This window comes from Dermacentor albipictus, chromosome 4 (genome assembly GCF_038994185.2).
Source record: "Dermacentor albipictus isolate Rhodes 1998 colony chromosome 4, USDA_Dalb.pri_finalv2, whole genome shotgun sequence".
In the NCBI taxonomy this organism is placed as follows: Eukaryota; Metazoa; Arthropoda; class Arachnida; order Ixodida; family Ixodidae; genus Dermacentor; species Dermacentor albipictus.
The window spans coordinates 130,293,429-130,315,035 of NC_091824.1; the positions used below are offsets into that span (position 1 = coordinate 130,293,429).

General features: G+C 46.3%; 1 protein-coding gene across 3 annotated transcripts in view; it reads right to left on the bottom strand.

The window, feature by feature from the left end:
• Positions 1-2,570: 2,570 nt before the first annotated feature.
• Positions 2,571-21,607, bottom strand: part of LOC135898431 (cell adhesion molecule 3-like) — a 449,844-nt gene continuing 430,807 nt past the window's right edge. For all 3 annotated transcript variants that reach the window (XM_065427360.2, XM_065427361.2, XM_065427359.2), the window contains 5 exons: positions 18,824-19,099; positions 17,585-17,763; positions 5,116-5,293; positions 4,101-4,199; positions 2,571-2,937 (listed from right to left, as the gene is read on the bottom strand). In XM_065427360.2, coding sequence (XP_065283432.1) covers positions 4,114-4,199; positions 5,116-5,293; positions 17,585-17,763; positions 18,824-19,099 — 719 coding nt within the window. In that variant the 3' untranslated portion in view covers positions 2,571-2,937; positions 4,101-4,113. The remainder of the gene's footprint in view (positions 2,938-4,100; positions 4,200-5,115; positions 5,294-17,584; positions 17,764-18,823; positions 19,100-21,607) is intronic.

Below are 21,607 nucleotides of genomic sequence, written 5' to 3' on the forward strand. Positions count from 1 at the left end.
GGGTGCCAGAGCACGCGGAACAAAATTTCAGATGTGGCCTCAGCAGAAGACATAGCGATCACCCCGCTTTCCCTGATGTCACGCAATTTATACTAAAATAGTGGTCACTGTTGGTGGGAGGGGCTTAACGTTTTCAAATTTATATTTCGAATTAATGTGTGCGTGCTGCGAGCCTAGTTTTCGTGCGTTCGTGTGCATGCGCGCGTGTGTGTCTGTGCGTATGTGAATTTACATGCTGGGCATTCTCAGGTACATTCCACTCTAAAGTACAATGATAAATTGAGAATAGTCTAACTACCGTGGTAACTTAAAATGAAACTACACCAATTCGCACAAATATCAGTTTTGAGAATGCTTTTAGTTGCTTTATAATTTAAGTAGGCACTAAAGAACAACAAAAAGCCGAGTAGATTGGTGAAGTATTCTTACAAGAATCTAGTTCCCTTTAATTTACTGGTAAAGGCTGGTCATACGGGGAAGACAATGGAACCTAGTTTTTCCTTTCTGAATTTTGAACTGGAACCAGGGCTTCGGTAGGTAAGTGTGATGTCATGAATATTGCACTTCTATTCTGCCCTGTTTGAGCAAATTTTGTTGGGAGGTTATGAAAATTGTTGAGACCTTGTTCCCTTTAGAACCATATGTAATACTTGTATATCAATAAAGTGTTCATTGGTTTGGAGGACACGCTGCGAAAATGCATCACGTCACAGATTACTAGTGCGGTAATTCAGGGGTGGCCGCGGCGGCTACATTTCAAAGGGGGGCGAAATGCTAAAAAACACCCCGGGTCACGTGCATTAGGGGGGACGTCAAAGGTCCCCTGGTGGTCAAAATGAATCCGGAGTCCCCCACTATGGCGTGCCTCATAATCAGATCATGGTTTTGGCAAGTAAAACGCCAGAATTCATTCATTAAGGTTGTTCTCGTGAACAAAAGATTTAAAGAAATAATTCGTATGATCGTGTTTAAGGCCGCCAGAATATTCATCGTACCGAAACATGGTATGCATGGAGAGAAAATACAGAAAAAAAGCACTGCGATAGGGTAGCAGTCGCAGATGGTGCGTGTTTTTTTAAATATGTTTTGCATGGTGACTTGCAAATGACATACCTAATGAGTTCACGCTGCCATCGCGAGACATGTAGGTTCGATTACTGAATAAAAGTGTCTCCTAAGGAACTCCGACGAACTTCCTTCCGCCTTAGAACGGCCGCCTGCCCCATCTGCTGTTTGTATGTGTGCCTTTGTTCACGTGTGTTGGAAACGTTAGGTGGCTACAACAAAAAGCCGTAGAAAATATTTGAAGCACAGCAGCTTGAAAAAAAGCATTTAGGTGATGGAGAAATCTGTGTGTAAAAACTGTGTGTCTAACATGTGTGTTATGCCTTGTGTTGTATTTCTTTAGACCATACAGAATTTCTAAAAATCGCGTGTCGTGGATAACACAATTCAAGTCATTGCGTTGTATTACTCAGCGAAAGGGACATTACTTGCACGAGAAATTGAAATGCGTAATGGACTAACTAGCAAAAAATCCATAATTAACTTCATTATTAACTTTATTTTTTAAAGATTAGCCCACTTCAGCGTCGCTTTGTTAGATATAATCAGTCCTAAATGGTATTAATCTCCCTTTAAACAATATACTCGTCAATGCTCTGTTAGCTACAATCTAGCCAGGTGCCTTCTTCGTCTTTTTTTTTCCCGTTAACTGCGCAAGCTGATATGCAGATTTTTTACTATTATTTTTTACTGTGCAAGTCCCGCTGCATTTCATTTGTTATTCACAGCGAGAATGTCAATCGTCCCCTGCCGTCACCTGCTCTAAAGAGGGTAGCCACCTCACCAAGGGCTTTCACTTTTTTTCCCAGCTTCTTTGTCTTAATATATTTATCGGGTAAGTTTAACTGTATTGTATTGTAATTAATTACTCCATGGCCCATCAAGCAATTTACGATTTGCAGCCGCTGAGTTCGCAAAGCGTATCCGGAAGGAATTTTCAGGATGAAGCCAGTTTGGAGATAATTCATGAAGCTGGTGGCAAAATGCAGTGGCGTCCCAGTTAGTTTGGTGGTTGAACGCGCAAAACAACGTTTTCTTAAAAATGTAAGGGTAACAACAGTGCATTTCCCCGCAAATTTGATGGCGCATATCTCAAGAACGATGACATCCTCAGTATTCGCTTCAAGTGCATATGCCTTGCAAACACACCGGCTTCAACGGGCAAATTGCAACATGCGCTGTAAAGTGGTTAAATTAAAATTTAAGTAGTGAATTCTTTAATTAGTCGATTATGCATTTTTATGCATGCCACCGCTACGAGTAATCCAGCTCAAGGAACCCAATTACGACGTCTTCTATAGTCTCTGTATGGTCTAAAAAAAACATATTTTGCTCAAGCTACGTCACCACGAAAGATTGTCATGTTCAAATCACACCAGCTATCTGCTGAACGTACTCAAGTCGCCAGTATTCTCTCCCACGCGGTAGTGTGCAACAACCATCGCTTTAGACCCGGGAGGGCAAATGAATTACATTTCATTATACACAATGGAAAACAGCTCCAGCTGATTGTGAATATCACTTCTACTTTATTTTTCAACATTTTTTTACATGTGTAATAAACATTTTCAACACGAAAGCCACAACATTTTCATCATGTACAATAAGTGTGGAGGAGTATCACAATTTTATCCCTCCTCGGCACGATGCTTATAGAAACATTGACTTTGTCTGTGGTATTGTGCTGCCAGTGTCTGGACGCTCAGCCCTTGTAAGTTGGCGATGTGCTCGCTTGTGGGACCCGCTTGGCTGAAGAAGGCCTGGCGTTGCTTTTCTCTGCACAGCTGTTACACAGTGTCTTCGTGGCAGGTACACATACACCTCATGCGGTGCCTATGGGACGTTCATGTGCCCACACGTGATCTAAACATGCTGAAATATAAAGCAAGCGCCATTTTATTAACGCATTGAATATGTGATGGAGAATACTGTTGCAAATACGTGCGTGCATTGCGTGCTGGTTGCTCCTTCAGACAAGGCATATACCTTGACGTGACGTGCTGTATCGGGATAATCAAACGTGCGTTTTCCTAACATATGCAGAATAAACATATTCGCCAAACAAGATTTCAGAAATTCTGAAGGCTCACTGTTCTGTTGCATTTCCCACGTCAGGTAATTATGTGCTCCAGGCCTTCTATATGCACGCAATCAAGAAATAAAAGTTTTTGCGAATCCAGCGCGCAAGATTGGAATATACGTGAAGCTAAGCTTTAGTAAAGCAGGTTAACTAGATGCTATAAAATTGTTCACCTTGTGCGCCAAAGCGATTACGCGCCTGCTTAGCAAGACGCAATGACTACCCCCCCCCCCCCCACGCACACACACACACACTCACTTCGTGCGACGCGACCCATACCGCGTCACAGATTACGCTGTCTCTGAGATAGGCCCGCTTTACACCGCGAGGGAGCTACAGAAAGCTTCGCTTTATTAATGGAATTCTGTGGTTGAACGCGTGTGTTTGTTGCAGTCAGGTGATTTAGGCATCGCATTTTGTTTCACTGCGCAATTAGGCAGAGAACATTGCCGGCGACCAGAACATTTGCAGGTTTCGTGCAGATACTCCATGTACATATGATGCATATAAGCCGATTCAATATATCAGTGCTGCCCAGAGTTTTAGCTATTCGGCAAGAGAGCAGCACCAGCAGCCACTAAAAGCAAGGTCCGGAGCTGTTCGTCAAGAAAGTGAAAGCACAAGTTGCGCGCAACACGAGAAACGTTTGCTACCAGAAATTGCTAATTTAAGGCCACGCCGCTTTGGATGATATGCATTGATATGTTCAAGTGAGATCTTTTTAAAAGGAAAGTGCCAACAGACAAGCGACGAAGTGAAGCAAACGCTGGCACATCGTCCATTCTCTTTTGGCGCTTGTTTTTCGAGATGATTGTATACCAGCTAGCCTAGGCTACGGTTAATTTAGTGCAATAACAGTATCTGACTTAGAAATGTTGGCGAGTTGGTGCAACTTTACTAAAGAATACAGTCCTTGAGTTTTTTTGTGAGGAACATTTGGTGCAGTTATACTTACTCTAAGATGTGTGTCAGCTTGCGCCGCGTCTCAGTCTGTTGGAGAAGGCCACAGCTATACCCATCCACGTTGCCAACATCCAGTTAGCTTCCAGTTTCTCTGCAATTACAAAAAAAAAATTGTGCATGTATTGGTTGCAGCTTTACAATAGGCAGAAATTCTACATTAAAGTCTAGATGAGGAACACACAAGAAAAGCATTGTGACTGGGACAGAGCCGCTGATATGTCGTGGGCTAGAATTTTCAGGTCTGGCAAAGATTCTTACATAACATTTTTCAACTGGTTGTGCGGAGTGATAAAGTGCAAAATCATTGCTTAATAGCAAATGTGCGTAAGGATGCCTCCCACATTCATGTACGTAAATGCCCATTAGTAACATTCCGCGGATTGGATCCGCGTAGTCGAGGACGGCAGAAGACTCGGTGGAGTGATGAAATTAGGAAATTCGCGGGAGCTAATTGGAATAGGTTGGCACAGGACAGGGGTAATTGGAGATCGCAAGGAGTGGCATTCGTCCGGCAGTGGACATAAAATAGGCTGATGATAATGATGATGAGCAAGTTGTGCATCTTTTCTTTTTCTTCTGCATGGTACATAATTCCTGCAGAAACACAATAGGTGGATTAGGCAAATGAAGTAGAAAAGTTGGTATCCATCTTACAGTAGCCCGAAGCTTCAAGGTAAACCAATCTTAGCCAATCCACGTTTCGACTGTGACGAGTCACCAAGTAACCAAGGAAAGCGCCTTACGTGGGTTCAAGATTACAAGTGGTTTTCATAGAATGATCTTACGATCATTGACCGCCTAGCGGTATATGTTTGATAGTGATTTTAATGAAAAAGAAGATGCAGAAAACGACTGCAAGGATAAAGCAAATCCCCGAGCAAGATTTAAGGCAGAGGAAACATAAGGACAGGATGAGGTAAAGAACAAATTACGTCATCCAACAAAGTGTCATTATTGTGACCTTTGCCTGTCGATACACTGTTGAGATTACTTCATTCTGGCCATACCTGCGAAGGAGTTGTCCTCCGTGAAAGAGAAGCTAGCCTGATGTGTGACGTTGAGGATGATAGTGGCATCGTCAATGCCCTTGGAGTTTCTGGCGACAAACAATATTTCACCGGCGTCTTCAGGGTGAACCGATCTAATCTCCAGGGATGTGGTTCTGCAAAATGGTGTGTCGGCACTCTGAAAAGAAAATAGACAAATGTACAACCTGTTAGCATGGTAAAATAGTTCGCAACAAAAAGTGGGGCGATAAGAAGAGCTACTAAACAATTAAATATATCCACATCAAGGCAAAAGCTTAAATGACATTCAAATAAAAAAGAGGTAAAGCATCATGGGCACAACATGAAAGCATGGCCGCGTGCAAACCAATCCTGAAAGCAGTCACTTTCAAAAGGGCCTAGACAGTAACATCTGCACTTTCTTTAATGTATTAGAAGCGTAACGTCTAATCTTAAAAAGTAACGATCACATTGCGTTCACAATTAGACTTTTTTTATTCACTAGCGTCACCGTTCAGAATTCATGAGGTGAATGTGACATCATCATTTGTGGAACACACAGAATACTATAGTGTCTTTTGCTACATTAATTGTTCGGTGTCGTGAAGACATTGGTAGTGAAAGGTTTCTACCTATGGGTGAACCCGAACTACTCCGGACTCAGCCAGACAACAAGCATCTTTGGTGGTTTAACCCCAAAACAATGTCTAAAAAAATTTATAGGAACAGACAGCACAATTCCACCACTTTATCTGCATTCTCAAAGAAGAGTACATAGCTTCTACATAAAAAAGTGTTTTGCAATTGAAGATTTGCAAAATAGTGAAAACTTCCACTGTTTATTATGCTCATCGCGGCGTCGTCACTGAAGCATGACGAGTATGCTAAATATCTCACGGTACTTGGAGACTCCTGATTAAAAAAAATTATGGGGCTTTACGTGCCAAAGCCACTTTCTGATAATGAGGCGCGCCGTAGTGGAGGACTCCGGAAATTTCGATCACCTGGGGTTCTTTAACGTGCACCTAAATCTAAGTATTGGAGACTCCTGATGCCAAGAAGGGTTTGTTGCGAGCGACGTGCGCTGCCTAAATAAAGAGCGCAGCTATGTCGTTTCAGCCTTGTTTGAGAAAACTACGAAGTACATCATGGGAAAACGCTCACTGCCGATGTGCCACCGGGTGAGCACGCATTTGGTTTTGAAGAACGAAATAAACTCGTGATCCGTTTGCCAGTGAAGCAATTGGTGCACCCAATAAGCAACACTAGTCGACATTTTCATGAAAAGAACGTGATCATAACCTCTGTAAACGGCATCTCAAGACAAACTAGGCCTGCAGATGAAATCCCTTTCACGTGAAAGATTAAGAAGCATGCACACTATTATACCTGGCGCTCCCCTCTCAGCAAAGGCGCTTCTCCGGCCAACGTGCTTATTTGAATGACATTCTCGTCGCGAAGGGTGTTCGACGGTTGGTGGCTGGTAAAGAGACAAGCACCGCAATCAAAATGATTGACAACACTTGTGTGTATGATCGATGGTGCTCGTGTGTGTGAAAGCGTTAGGATGCGTACCTATGGCTCTGCTGCGGCGGCTAGCCTACATTCCTCGAGCCATCCCTCCCAGAGATCAGCACCCGAATGTACAACGTGGAGAGTTCTATGAAACCTTTTTAGCCTTGCTACTGGCGAAGAATATGGCCTGTCCTAAAGGTCAAGCGCTTGACACAACCAGGTCGCGAGTTCAATGACCCTTCCATGGCCTTGCTGCTAGAAAAGAATGATGTGATAGAACAGTCTGCAAATCCTGATGCACTAGCTGTCACTTCCTTTCGAATCCTTGACATGTAAATGCTGTGCACTTAAAGCTTCTTTTCTCGTCCCGCCGATCTTCTCTTTCGCCTCGCACGGCGTCAGCCCTGGAGTTCCTGTGGTCGTTATCGTAAAGGTGCAGTTAACGTAAGCTGGACAGTGATCTTAGTCTGGAGCTTCAGCTGCAATTCAGCTGAAGCAGCTTCAGCTGAGAGCGAGTCACCAATTGTCATCGGGGTGCGACGTCACTTCTTTGTCGCACTGTGGGAGGCAAAAGATGGTGGCGCCCCGTCATGTCGAAGCTGCCGGTATACGTCGCTGCTTTCTCTTCATGAAGTGGTGCGAGTGATAGAGCTTAAGCCAGCCACAACTTCTAGAAATTTGCAGACTGCGGCTTGTAGTCGCTTTAGCAGAACCTTTGTTTTCAGCATCAAAAAGGAAGATAGCGCTGGGTGTGATCGCAGCGAGGACGCTATTGAATACGTTCTTTACCGTTAGCCCCGACACAGCGTACACAAGCGGTCACTCGCGATCGCGCTGACCCGGCTTGACTTTAGTCGTGAAGACTGGTCGCTTTCGGAACAGACAGCCCTGAAACACCACAAGTTTCTCAAGGCATTCTTCAAGTTTCTGAATTCGGGTGGCCTATTAGAGAGACTAGTTCCACGGACGTTCCCACTCTCCCCTACTTACTTTTTTCGTGTCCTTGCTTCATCTCTCCGCCAATCTTTTGATCCTTTATTTCCCCTTACCCTTTCCCCAGTGCAAGGTAGCAAACCAGAATCCCTTCCCGTTATCCTCTTGGAGTTTCATATCCCATTTCTCTCTTTATGCCCTAAAGAAACAATCAGTCTATAAAACTATAGTATACGCGTGTAAAACTATAGTATACTATAGTATTACAATAGTATGGCACGGCGCTACGTCACGAAAATGCTGTGGCGTTGTCGTCGGAAGGTACTTTCGCATGGTAGGCATCCGCCGCCGAGCCTCAGCGCGTACCGCGCCTACCCCAGTAGCCAATGAGTGTCGCGGGTGCATCTGTGGTCCTAATACTGTGGTTTTACAGCGAAGCGAAAGAATTATATGCCGACAAACTGCGTCGCGCCGGAATGAGCGTGAGTGTAGGTAGCATATCACGTTCACATACGCAGGCAGCTCGGTCAAGACTGCGTTATTTACAGTGTGGATGCGATAACCATGCCTAAATGCGTTAATGAATTTCCGCACGCGAAATCAAACGTACAGAGTTGGTATAGAGTTGGCGTGACCGGACTGCCGCGGCCAACAGCTCAGATTGCGCGGGCCACACATATGGCACCGTCGTAGAAACGGTACCTCGCCGTACCCATCACTCAGCCCGGGCAAGCCGAGGCAATCGCTTCTACCACCGCTCACAGTGACATAAAAAAATCAGCTACAGTTTGCTTTTAATATGAAATGGTACTTAGTAAAACAAAAATATCACAAAAGTGCGCGTTTTTCACTAAAGCAACGCCTAGTACTAAACCACCCGCCTGATCGCGAACAACGATCCGACGGCATTTCGTCTCGCAGACGGAAACCAAACACCGAAAGCTCCAGCGAGGCGGCTCAGCTGATTTGGAAGTACTTCTTTTCGTTTGCTATTTGAACCGGTGAGACAAAGAAAATCGATTCAATTAAGCCTACGCTAACCATGTCGTCAAAAATAAGCGCGCTATGCCGAGCTGCGGGCAAATCCATGGCGCCATCGGCCGTCATTGCGGTGGTCAGCGAGTCAGGCCGTATCGTTCGGCCGTATACTTCTCGGGGGCCGCAATGCAAGAACGTGCACTGGGTGCATGTTAAGGAAACCAAAGCATCCAAAATTAATCAGCAGTTCCCCACTACCGCTTGCCTCACCATCAAATCATGGCATTGGCACTGTAAAGAATGGCGAGTTGCGCAACAAGATTGCCACCTTGCCACCCGATTACGACAAGGGGTGCAAGACGCGCACCTTCCCCTCTCCGTCGCTGCAGCTGCGAGGCGTTCAAAGGAGCGACCTTTGCGCTGGAATCCGCCGCCTTCCTCCAGCCCCTTCGACATTGTGACGGGACGAGTTCGGTGTGTGGACAATGATTCCACGCGGAGCTGATTTGACCCGCCTGGTCAAGCTGCCGCGGGAACGACTTCTTTTTTCGCTTCTCACGGTTCTGCATGACGCAAAACAACGAGCGACCCTCGAGCGGCGTCGATATTTTCCGGAACGGCACCACCTTCAACGCCGTCGCTTGGGCTTCGGAATGTGTGTGCCTTTGTGTCTGTAAACTGGTCTTCAGAGCAGCTGCGAGTTGGTGATGTGAAAACGAACAGCCGCCGCGTCGTAGGACCGGCGGATCGAGTGTATAAAAACTGTGGTTGTGCGAATGTTGGACACACTTCTCTTGAGCAGTCATGTTAGACTGAGTCAATTCTCTCATGCAGTCCTGTTGGACTAATACTCTTTTTCTCAAGCAGTCATGTTAGACTGAGTTAATTTCTGTGAATAAACCCTTTTCCTCGTTCTCGATGAGAAGCAGTTCTTCACTTCATCAACGATCTCAGCGTAAATAAGTTGGACGACGGCATGGGCCAGTTACCTTCGAATTCATGCCGTACTCCAATCTTGGCAAAGGACCACGGACGATGGGATTGAGCCCCCAATCCTGACAACTGGCTGACAGCGGTGAGATGGACTTTGCGACATGGTGCTGTATCTGCGGTGAGTGCTTGGTTTTTGCTTTGACTCTCTAGGCTTCATTTTGTGGTTGTTCTGTTTAGAACAGTAGGGAAGCTAGATTGTTGTGTGTTAGCTAGGTTGTGTTTTACTAGCTAGATTTAGAGAGCAGAATCAAGGCAGTAAAGCAGCAGTCATGGAATTAAGGACACTGCTGAGAGACGAGTTGTTGATTGTTGGTGAGGAACTGGGCCTAGATGTACGTAAAGAAATGCTAAAATCAGAATTATTGCATATCATTTCCGAACAGGCCAGTGAGGAAGAAGTTGAACTGGGGTTTGAACTTCTGAAAAAGAGAGAAGAACGAGAGAGAAAAGAAAGGGAGGAACGCGATAAAGATCGCGAGTTAAGAAAAATGCAACTTGAACTTGAAAGCAAACGTTTGGAGTTGTCTCAAGGAAGTGAAGGCGCTCTAGGACGATCAAGTGAGGCAGAATCATACCGCATGGACAGGCTATTAAAGCCATTTGAGGTCGGGACCGACATAGGCTTGTTCCTAAGCAATTTTGAAAGGACTTGCGAGAAGATGAACTTCGGCCCGAGTACATGGCCACAGCGGTTGCTGTCTATGTTGCCGTGTGAGGCGGCGGAAGTAATCGCCAGACTGAGTGTGCAGGATGCATATGATTATGCAAAAGTTAAGGCTAGTCTCCTGAAGAAATACCGCCTTTCAGCCGAAGCTTTTCGGCAAAGGTTTAGGAGCACAGGCAAGAAAGATAGCGAGGGCTATCCGGAGTTTGCGTATAGCTTAAAGGCCAACCTAGTCGAGTGGCTTAAAAGCGCGGAAGCATACGACAGCAGAGACATGATCATTGAATGCATGTGTCTAGAGCAGTTTTACAAAACCATCCCCCAAGCTGTGAAACTGTGGGTGCAAGACAGAGGTAATGTAAACACTGTGGAAAGGGCGGCTGAATTAGCCGAAGAGTACGCAACCCGTAGAAAATTGAACGCCGAGGAGGGAAACTGGGACGGTCGAAATGGACCGCGGAAACCATTTCCGTTCAAAAAGGGTGCGCAAACTAGACGATCCGAGCCTGTAGACATGGCGGAAAAGCCCGCAGAAAAGAGCGAGGAGAAACTTAACGGAGAAACCGCACAAAAAGAACAGAAAAGAAAATTCGAATCTGTTAGACCAATTCGCTGTTACAAATGCCACAAACTGGGACATATAGCTGTAAACTGCGAGAAGTCTAGCGTAGTTTTTTCCTACGTGGAGGAAAAGGATGAGAATATGGAACTTTTAAGTCCGTATCTCCACAACCTGCAAGTTAATGAAAAACCATGCCGAGTGCTAAGAGACAGTGCCGCCACGCTGGACATTGTCCATCCGTCTTACGTGATGGTAGAGGACTTCACCGGAGAAGTAGCATGGATAAAACAGGTTGTAGAAGAACACAGCGTGTGTCTGCCCATGGCCAAAGTCAAAATCAGTGGACCATTCGGGGAGCTAGAGACTGAGGCTGCAGTTTCCAAATTTTTGTCACTGCAGTATCCCTACATCTTTTCGAATCGTTCGAATCAGTTACTGCGTGACAGAGGGCTCAAACTGGGAGAGGGCATAGTACAGGCATTGACCCGAGGCCAAGCTCGTAAGATCGCGGCGCTTTCGGCTGAAAATGCTCAAGCTCCTCCAGCTGAAGCAGAAAAGGGGATAGCTTCAATACCCGAATCCGAGCTAGGCCCGAGGGACAAAAGAACAGTTGAGGAGAGCCTGCCAGTTGACCAGCTCAATGAGAGCGTAGCACTAGAGTGTCAGAGTTCTAGCCTGCAGGAAGAGCAAGCAGACGCGCTCACAAGCGAGACAGGGTCATTATTATCACCGGCCTCAAAGAACTTTGATCAACTCTTACGCGTGGATAGAGAGTCACTGGCAGCCGAGCAAAAGAATGATGAGAGCTTAGCTAAATTACGTGACACAGCTAAAGAAGGCATTGCTAGGCGCAACGTAACGATACATGAGAGAGGAGGATTGTTGTATCGGCATTACAGAGATCGAAAGGGTAGGATTTTAGATCAGTTAGTCATACCTACTAAGTATAGGGAGGACCTTTTGAGTCTTTGTCATGGAAATGGGTGGTCCGGCCACCTAGGCATAAACAAATCAAAGGAAAGATTGCTTATGGAATACTACTGGCCTGGCTGTTTCAAAGATGTAGAAAACTTTGTAAGATCATGCGACGCCTGCCAGCGTTCTGGTAAACCAGGAGAGACTTGGAAAGCTCCACTGAAGGTAGTGCCCTTAATAACAGAGCCTTTCAGACGGCTTGTAATAGACACGGTAGGGCCTCTTCCAAAAACAAAATCAGGCTACAGGTACTTGTTTACCATGCTGTGTCCGGCTACCAAGTTTCCAGAAGCAATCCCTTTGAAAGAGCTCAGCTCCACTGAAGTAGTAGACGCGCTTTTGACAGTGTTTGCACGAGTTGGGTTTCCAGCCGAAATTCAGGCAGATCAAGGGTCAGTATTCACGAGCGCACTGACTTCCACATTCTTGCAAAAGTGCGGGGTAAAGTTAATACACAGTTCTGTCTATCACCCTCAGTCAAACAGTGTAGAGAGGTGGCATTCGGTGCTTAAGCGAGTTTTGCGTGCGCTCTGTTACGAGCACAAGGAGGACTGGGAGAACTGTCTGCCGGCAACTTTGTTTGCTTTGCGAACGGTTCCACATGAAGCGACAGGGTTCTCACCAGCAGAACTAGTGTATGGGAGGACACTCCGTTCTCCACTGAGAATGTTAAGAGAGATGTGGGAGGAAAGAGGGGAGAGTCCAACCGTGGTTGAATACGTACTAAATTTACTGGAACGGCTAAGCGCGACCCAAGAACTAGTCGGAAAGAACATGGCACTAGCTCAAAAGAACGCCAAATTCTATTACGACAGGAATGCGAGGCTTCGTACGTTTAACGCCGGAGACCAGGTAATGATCCTCAAACCTTCAAGAAAGAACAAGCTTGAAGTTCACTGGGACGGGCCCGTTAAAGTGTTGCACAAACTTTCAGAAACTAACTATGCTTTGAGAATGCCCGGTCGCAGGAAGGAAGTGAGGATATATCACTGTAATTTGATGAAGCCGTATGTAGAGCGGAGCGGAGTCGTTAACTATACTGTCAAAGAGCCGGATGGCATCGGTACCAAGTTTAAGGAGGATAGGGCAACCTCCAACTCTGAAATCGGCCTAGAAGAAGTAGTAGAACACTCGGTAAGCTCGCATGCTCTAAGACCCGAGCAGCTAGATGAGCTAAAAGGGGTGTTAGGGGAATATCTCGACAGATTCAGCGATCGGCCGGGTAGAACCGAACTGATAACGCATGAAATTGAGCTGACCTCTACCGAACCAGTAAGATCAAAACCTTACAGGGTGTCTCCAAGACAGAGAGAGATTATGGAGGCAGAGATACAGCGCATGCTAGAGTTGGGAGTTATTGAGCCCGCTGAGAGTGACTACACGTCACCGCTAATACTCGTAGAAACCCCTAACAAGGACCCTCGTCCGTGTGTTGACTACAGGAAGTTAAATGCGATCACTAGGGATCAGCTGTACCCGATACCCAACATTGAGGAACGAATTGAAAGAGTTAGCGCTGCTAAATACATTTCAACTATAGATCTCGTGCGGGGGTACTGGCAAGTTCCCCTTTCAGAAAGTGCCAGCCGCTATGCTGCATTCATCTCGCCTGTAGGCACTTTTCGCCCTCTCGCACTCAGCTTCGGGCTGAAGAACGCGCCGTTTAGCTTCTCTAAGTTAATGGATATTGTCCTAAAAGACTTGCAGGAGTTCGCCTTACCTTATCTTGATGATGTAGCCATTTTTTCGGACAGCTGGGAACAACACGTATCGCACCTCAAACAGGTGTTCTCACGGTTGAGGGAAGCCGGCTTAACGATGAAAGCGGAAAAGTGTAGGTTTGGTTGTTCGCAGGTTACTTATCTGGGCCATGTTGTTGGTCAGGGCATGAGACGGCCGGCTGAGCTGAAAATAGCGACGATTGGAGATTTTTCTCAGCCGCGCACGAAAACGGACGTTCGTTCATTTTTGGGACTTGTGGGGTACTATCAACGGTACATTCCGAATTACTCGCAATTGGCAAGTCCATTAACAGACGCCCTCCGAAAGGGAGCACCGAGTAACGTACACTGGGATAAGGACAAAGAGAACGCTTTTCAAAGTTTGAAAACGCTATTGGTTTCTCGCCCTGTGCTTCGCGCGCCAGACTACACAAAGGAATTCATAGTTCAATGCGACGCAAGCGACAGAGGTATGGGCGTGGTACTTAGTCAAGTCGGCGACGATAACGAGGAGCATCCTATCCTCTACGCCAGCCGTAAACTAAATGTAAGAGAGGAAGCTGACAGCGCTTCAGAGAAGGAATGCGCTTGCTTGGTTTGGGCCGCCCAGAAGTTGTCGTGTTACTTGTACGGAGCGAAGTTCATCTTCGAGACCGACCACTGTCCTCTGACGTGGCTCAATCAAATGTCACACAAAAACGGCCGCTTGCTCCGATGGAGCCTCACTCTCCAAGAGTACAACTTCTCCGTTAGATATAAGAAGGGAAAGTTGCATAGCAATGCGGATGGTTTGAGCAGGCTAATTTGAATTCTGCGTTTGGGGGTCCCGCCTAAATTTTAGGGTTACTAGTGTTAATTTTATTAAGCGAAAAAGATCCCCTCTCATTTAGCAGGATTCCCTCCAGGATTGCTGAATTTGTCAGCAGGAATTTGCTTCAGAAATTGGCATAGTGAAATGCAGCATTTTTTTTTGTTTCTGCACTTATGTTGTTGTTTTTTTTGAAGCCTAGCGAGTCTAAGGTGAGAGCCAATGCACGTCATCTCGGCGCAGAGCCGTGTTGTGGGGTTCATTTTGCAGTTGCCTGTCCTTGTTGGATGTTTTGGGGCGGTGACATCAATGCACAGGTGGTCGCTGCGAGCCAAGACATCAATCCCCCCCCCCCCCCCTGACCAGCAGCCGTTCTCTTCCTGCCTAGCGGTTGTCAGCGCTAGACAGTCGAGACTTTTCGGGCCATGGAGGCGCTGTAAAGAATGGCGAGTTGCGCAACAAGATTGCCACCTTGCCACCCGATTACGACAAGGGGTGCAAGACGCGCACCTTCCCCTCTCCGTCGCTGCAGCTGCGAGGCGTTCAAAGGAGCGACCTTTGCGCTGGAATCCGCCGCCTTCCTCCAGCCCCTTCGACATTGTGACGGGACGAGTTCGGTGTGTGGACAATGATTCCACGCGGAGCTGATTTGACCCGCCTGGTCAAGCTGCCGCGGGAACGACTTCTTTTTTCGCTTCTCACGGTTCTGCATGACGCAAAACAACGAGCGACCCTCGAGCGGCGTCGATATTTTCCGGAACGGCACCACCTTCAACGCCGTCGCTTGGGCTTCGGAATGTGTGTGCCTTTGTGTCTGTAAACTGGTCTTCAGAGCAGCTGCGAGTTGGTGATGTGAAAACGAACAGCCGCCGCGTCGTAGGACCGGCGGATCGAGTGTATAAAAACTGTGGTTGTGCGAATGTTGGACACACTTCTCTTGAGCAGTCATGTTAGACTGAGTCAATTCTCTCATGCAGTCCTGTTGGACTAATACTCTTTTTCTCAAGCAGTCATGTTAGACTGAGTTAATTTCTGTGAATAAACCCTTTTCCTCGTTCTCGATGAGAAGCAGTTCTTCACTTCATCAACGATCTCAGCGTAAATAAGTTGGACGACGGCATGGGCCAGTTACCTTCGAATTCATGCCGTACTCCAATCTTGGCAAAGGACCACGGACGATGGGATTGAGCCCCCAATCCTGACAGCACCAACCCCATAAAGTAAAACGAAGTAAAAAGAAAGAGCCATGCCAGCGTGGAAGCGGAGGCAGCGAATGTGGGCGGAGCCTACGCGATGGTGCAATAGGACCAATATATCGACGGTTCGCAAACTGTTTACTAACATGCTGTAGGTCTACATAGTATAATAAAATTGGGTTTTATGTGCCAAAACTACAATCTGATTATGAGGCCCGCCTTAGTGGGGGACTCCGAAATAATTTGCACCACCTGGGGTTCTTTAACGTGCACCTAAATCTACATACGCGCGTTTTCAGATTTCGCCCCCATCGTAATGCGGTCGCCGCGGCCGGGATTCGATTGCACGACCTCGTGTTTAGCAGCCCGACATGAGGTCGCGGGATCGAATCTCGGCCACGGCGGCCGCATTTCGATGGGGGCGAACACTATAAGGAATACTAGAGTTTTCAGACACTCGATGTTCATATTTGGTAACGGTTCTTTTAATTTTCCATCGTTTATCTTCATCATAATTTGCTGGAAAGAACCCACGTTACTGTTATTGCCAGGGTCAACCATTTGGAGGGTCGGATGATATGAAATGAAGAGCAACGGCAGAAAAAGAATCCTTAGAAAATACGACCCGACATAAATTCTGGAAACCCCCCAACTTGCTTGCAACACCTAGCAGCTTTTAATTTCCTTACGTTGTCAAATATGCACTATAAATAAAAACAAACGGAAACCCCATGAGAGCGATAGATAAAAAAACTTTATTGAAAAAAAAAGAGCATGGACTCTGGCACGCTGTTACGCGAAGGATGAATATGTAGAGCGCCGGAAAAAGTAAACGGAGGTTGTGAAGCCAGCGTGTGACCTTGGCTCTCTGTCTGGTAGCGAGGCTTCCTCGAGAAAAAGGGTGCGCGAGCTTCTGTCCCTTGTTACTTTGCAAACACAATTGCCACAACGTGGTCTAAGTGCCGCGCTCATCTGCTTGCAATGCCCAAATCTACTGAGGGGCTCTTTAAAGGGGTACCGACATACAGTGTTCGACTACACATTTTCTAGCGTTCGGTGAAGTTCTTACACCTCTACACTATAACAAATATTGACGACCACTGTAAATAATTTAACATAAAAAGATTTCTACAGCCAGTTTCTATTTCGTGTCACACTATGCTATGACGTCATCACGTAGCTTGCAGTCACTGGGAGCAAGACATTGCGACGTTTTGACACTCGTTCCAGCTGGTTCGGTGGCCTCGCATGTACTGCCTTCCCGTGATCACATATACTCTGTCAAGATGTCACAGCACAGTAGAAATGAAGCCGAAACTGACTGCAGAAGGCTGTTGTTCAAGGTGTTCTGAGGCTTGTCAATATTTATTCTGGCGTTTAGAGGTACCGGACATTAGTAAAAAAAATCTCAGTGCCCTTCCGCTCTGGGAAGAAGGATGACCAGCGAAGCCTTGTATGTGGACCCCTTCATGGCGAATTGCACCTCTACCGCGGGTCGGCCCGGCATTGCACTATCCTCGGGATCGGCCCACTTATGGGGAGTGCTTAACGCCTGCTTCATCTCTGCCATGGGTCGGCCCGGACTTGCATGATTTCCGGGATTGGCCCACGTATGGGGAGTTTTTTGCTTACAACAACTCGAAAATTTCCTTGGAAGGTAGAGGTATACAGCTTCACTGTAAAAATAACAACAAAGGTCTAAAATATTGTCCCAGTACCCCTTTAAGGATAAGCGTGTTAGCCATGGAACAAACTGGTGCTTTTATTAAGGACACCAATATGTTTCCTGTGTTCTACAACTCTGCGCAGTAAAGCGGCATGACTTCAGCAGCCACCTGCGGTCAGACCGCCAGCAAAGTCAAAGCAGCACATTGGGGTACTCCTTTTAACAGTGGACTCGCACAAGCTATGCACTTTTGTATCATGGCAGGGAGTCAATTTTACGTTTCCGGATAATGTCGCCAATGCCAATTCCACAAAGAAAATGCCTAATTAATTCTTGTAACACGCCGCGAACTGCCGCTTTCCTGTCAAGTACCCAGAATATTTGCTTTGCCTTGACATCAATGACACATGAAGATGGTATTGTCACGCTGCACATAAAACAAAAAAAAATCTACTTACACTGTAGTTATGGGCAACGTATTGGGCGAGAGCCGCTTCTCCGGGACTGAGTAGCAGGCGTCTAACAATCCAGTAAGCTCGTGTAGGTGGTGGGTTGGCACAAACCAGAACGGAGATCCTAACTGGCTTGCCCACGATTGCCATCAGGGTTTTGTTCAGTGCTTTGACGTCAGGCCGCCCTGGATAAAATTTGAAGCAACCAAAAGTACTATTTAAGCAGAGACACAAGTTTTCGCCAGCATTGCTGAATTTTCGAGTATTTTTTTACCGTTGTTTGAAAACGACTATTCCATTAACTAGGAGGGATAAAAAAAAAGAAATCTAGAAGTAAATATTCATCGTTCGCAGCTTGAGAATGCATTCACATTGCACTGTTTACAGCACAGTGTTCTTAAAACCACACTGCTGAATGTCTCATTCTCCTTCTAGATTGCTTGAGATAAAAAGATGAAAGCTAACAAAAAGTTTTACGGCATAACATTGCCGGCCATTCATACTAAGTTCATTCATACTAAGACAAACGATGTTGTAGGACTGACAATATTCGCCCATTCAAGGCTAAGTGTTCAGTGCAAAGCGAATTTCTGCAATAATTCAGCGGCTGAATGAAGCGTACGTCATCAGAGAAAATACAAGTACTCACGATTCACACTCATTGCAGCTATAGCGACCACATCTTCGATCCTTTCACTGAAGTAAGCGCTCCAAAACAGTTCACGCAAAGCTGACGACATGTCTTCCAAACTCCAGCATCAACAATTTATTTGACAACCTTGATAGAAACTGCGTCCTATATAGTAAACTCAAAGATTGCGTCGTTGTAAAACTTTGTTTCATTCCTCATCGTTTGAGTGAAGCTGTCGTGCCAGGGAATAGACGCGCAGACCAAATTTTCACCATGAGAACGTATGCCCGGCGAGCCACTGTGGTCGGTCACAACATTGCGAGAGAGAGAGAGAGAGAGAGAGAAGAAATCAAGGAGAAGAAACGTAGGGAAGTTCACCAGACAAGCGTCCAGTTTGCTACTCTACAGTGGGAGTAAGAGAAAGGGGAAGGGGTAGGAGTAAGAGAAAGGAGAAGGGGTAGAAAGAAGAAAAAGAGGGAGAGAGTAAGCACTCCATGCACAGAGTAGGACGCACAGCAGGATTATACAATAGGTCAGAGAGTTCGGCGCTCTGCAAGTGCGGCAGAAGCGCACGAATAGCAAAACAGAAAAAAAAAATGGGTAACGAGAACAACCTGAGATGGTGAGCAGGATGTCCCTTGTCCGGGCACGTTCCTCCTTCCAGCCCAAGTGGTTTGTGGCCGTGCACTGGTAGCTGCCGGCGTCCGAGTACAACACCGGGTCGAGGAGAAGGGAGCTCTCGGAAGCCATGCTCTCGAGGCGGCCCGAGCGCACACGTGTCCAGCAATAGGACGGCGGCGGCTTGCCGTCAGCCTTGCAGTCGAGCTGCACGGGCTCGCCGAAATCGGCGGCCACCTTCGACGGTGGCTGGTCGACGATCTCGGGGCCGTCTGCGTGAAAAGGCGTGACAAAACGGCGTAGCAGTACTTGTTAATCCAACAGTCTTGAGAGGCGATGAAAAAAGAAAGCTTTTTTTAACGAAATGGCGGAGATATCGTGCCAGCATGTGTGTTGTCGCTTACATGCTTACCTGCATAGAGGAGAGGATAAGGGATTTTTAAAGGCCCCATGAGAGCAAGAGGGCTTAAGAAAAAAAAAAGACAACTGGTGTGACGAAGGTCGACTTGGTATTTACATGTAAATTGAAAGTTTATGCGTCGCATTAAAAATTAAATCAGTTTAAAAATGCACTACAGTCATTTTAATTTGTATACATAGCCTATGATGTTCAGAAGCTTTTCCAGAATATCGGTAACCCGAAGACATGTGAACAAGTTTAAAGCCTGCCGTTGCCTGAAAAGGCAAGGCCGTTCACCAACTGTGCTTAAGTAATTTTGTTCACTTGCCTTTAATAAACATTCCTGCACAGACATTGGGTAGTTTATAGCACGGGGGTCACGGTTCATTTTACAGATTAAAAGACCCGTCTTCGGCGCTGCGGCTGAATGCGTCTTGCTCGAAGGCACGGCGTACAATCGGCCACTTCTGAAAGCGCACACTCTTCGAGAAGCCTGTGCCGTTTTGATCAGTTTGTTTAAAAGCGCTCCCGTCGTGAGAGGCGAGAAAGAAAATCGAAACTTCTGTAATAAAATAAAAACGGCGTTTTTGTTCAATTACCACGCTCTGCTGTGTACAGAACTCATTTTCTTCGCTTCTTGCACGGGCGCGGCGCCGATTTTACTTCCCGATGACATTTCTTATTTCTTTCATCTTTCTTCCCTTTCGTTCTTTATACAGAAAATAAGCTGTCGTAACATCTGCACACGTGTAGTACAAAGTAAAACACAGTTAAGAAAAGTGAACTCTCAACGGCTCGTCAAAGGGGCGAGGCTTGTGCTGTCGACGAGGCTGTGAAGCGACAGTGGCGACATCTGCTCGCCGACAAAAGACGCGCCCGCAAGGCGTGCGAGGAAGAAAAGGAGACCGCCTTTATGGCAGACCGACCCCTCAAGGGTTTGAAGTGTCGTCGAGGGGAGGGGGGGGGGAGATAGAGAAGAATGGTGCCTCGAGGTGGGAGGGGGAAATTTCTTTTGGTGATGCAATTTCGGGGGGTCTCGCGAATGAGGCGGCCGCTAACTCGTTTCCTGGTGCTCAAGACAGGCTTCTTGAGACAAGTGGCCACCGTTATAAGAATGTCACCGCTTAGCGCAGAATAGTAGTGGCTAGGCTAAGCGGGGCGGACCCGGCCGACGGCAGTTGACTGGGTAATTAAAAGTTTGCCGCCGCATGCCACTCGTCTCCTCTTCCTCACTCGCACGCTTCGTCGATCAAAACGAAAACAGTTCTCCAAAAGTTATCGTTCTCACCAACTCATCGTCGCTCGTCTGTCGCTTGTAGCTTTCTTTGTTTCTCCGCGAGCTATCGTGAAAGTTTAGACAGCGTGACGATGGCGCTCTTAGCGTTTCTGCTCGCAGCGGAGCATATTGCGCGTGCAGAGAGACGACAACCCGAGCGGCGCGACTGGAAGGCGTAGTAATTTGCCACGCTCAAGAAGCATGCCATTACAAAAAATGCACAAAAGTTAGTAAAAAAAAAAAGAAAATCTCCCGCTCAGAAGTATTTGATGAGTGTCGCTAAAGTTTGCTATTAATAGGGCTAGCGTTGCCACAGAGTGCACGGCCAGATATTTTGTGTTTCCTCGTAATAATATTAATGAAAAAAAAAAAACGCCGGAGAACAAAACGTTTCGATGCTATTCCCTGTAGCCATGAGAACAGACGAATGATTTTTTCTTTATTCTTTATGTAAAATTCTGCGACAACCGAGTTCTCCTGGCGTTGCCTACAAAATTCAAGGAAGCGAATATTAAGATCAACATGCCAGAGATCGTTCTCATATATCGCCGGTTTTTCTTGAAGGTTATTGCAGAGTATACGCGAACAAATAGTTGTTCATTTTAGCACTGTGCTATTCGGTTGTTGTTATTTTATAATGTGTGCTGAAATTGCCTTTTACGGCACTCCTTCCTTTCCAATCTAGAAAAATCACATTGCAAACTAGTTTCACGGACGATTTTTTTTTTATAAAGCTTGAAGGCTTCCAGTAACGTGTCCTATGCTAAATCTGTGCAAACGCCGCTTATGGAGCCGTCGTAGAAAACAACAGATAGACAGGTTTATATAAGACTGCTGGTGTAACCTGCACGTAAGCTGATTTACCCATCGTGTTGTATGAGGGACCGTTAAGCAGGCTAGAGAGACTCAAATCGATCGAAACTGTCTGGGAGAAAATCCCTTCCTTCCGAGTAAGGGACAAAAACATGCGGCATGACGGGCACTTGTCCTTTTTTTATGCCACTTATTCCTTAAAAATAATTTTAAGAGCGCCTCACATCACCAAGCATATACGAAGATTACTGCGTCAATATAGCTGAGACAGAGCTCAGGCAACAGTACCTA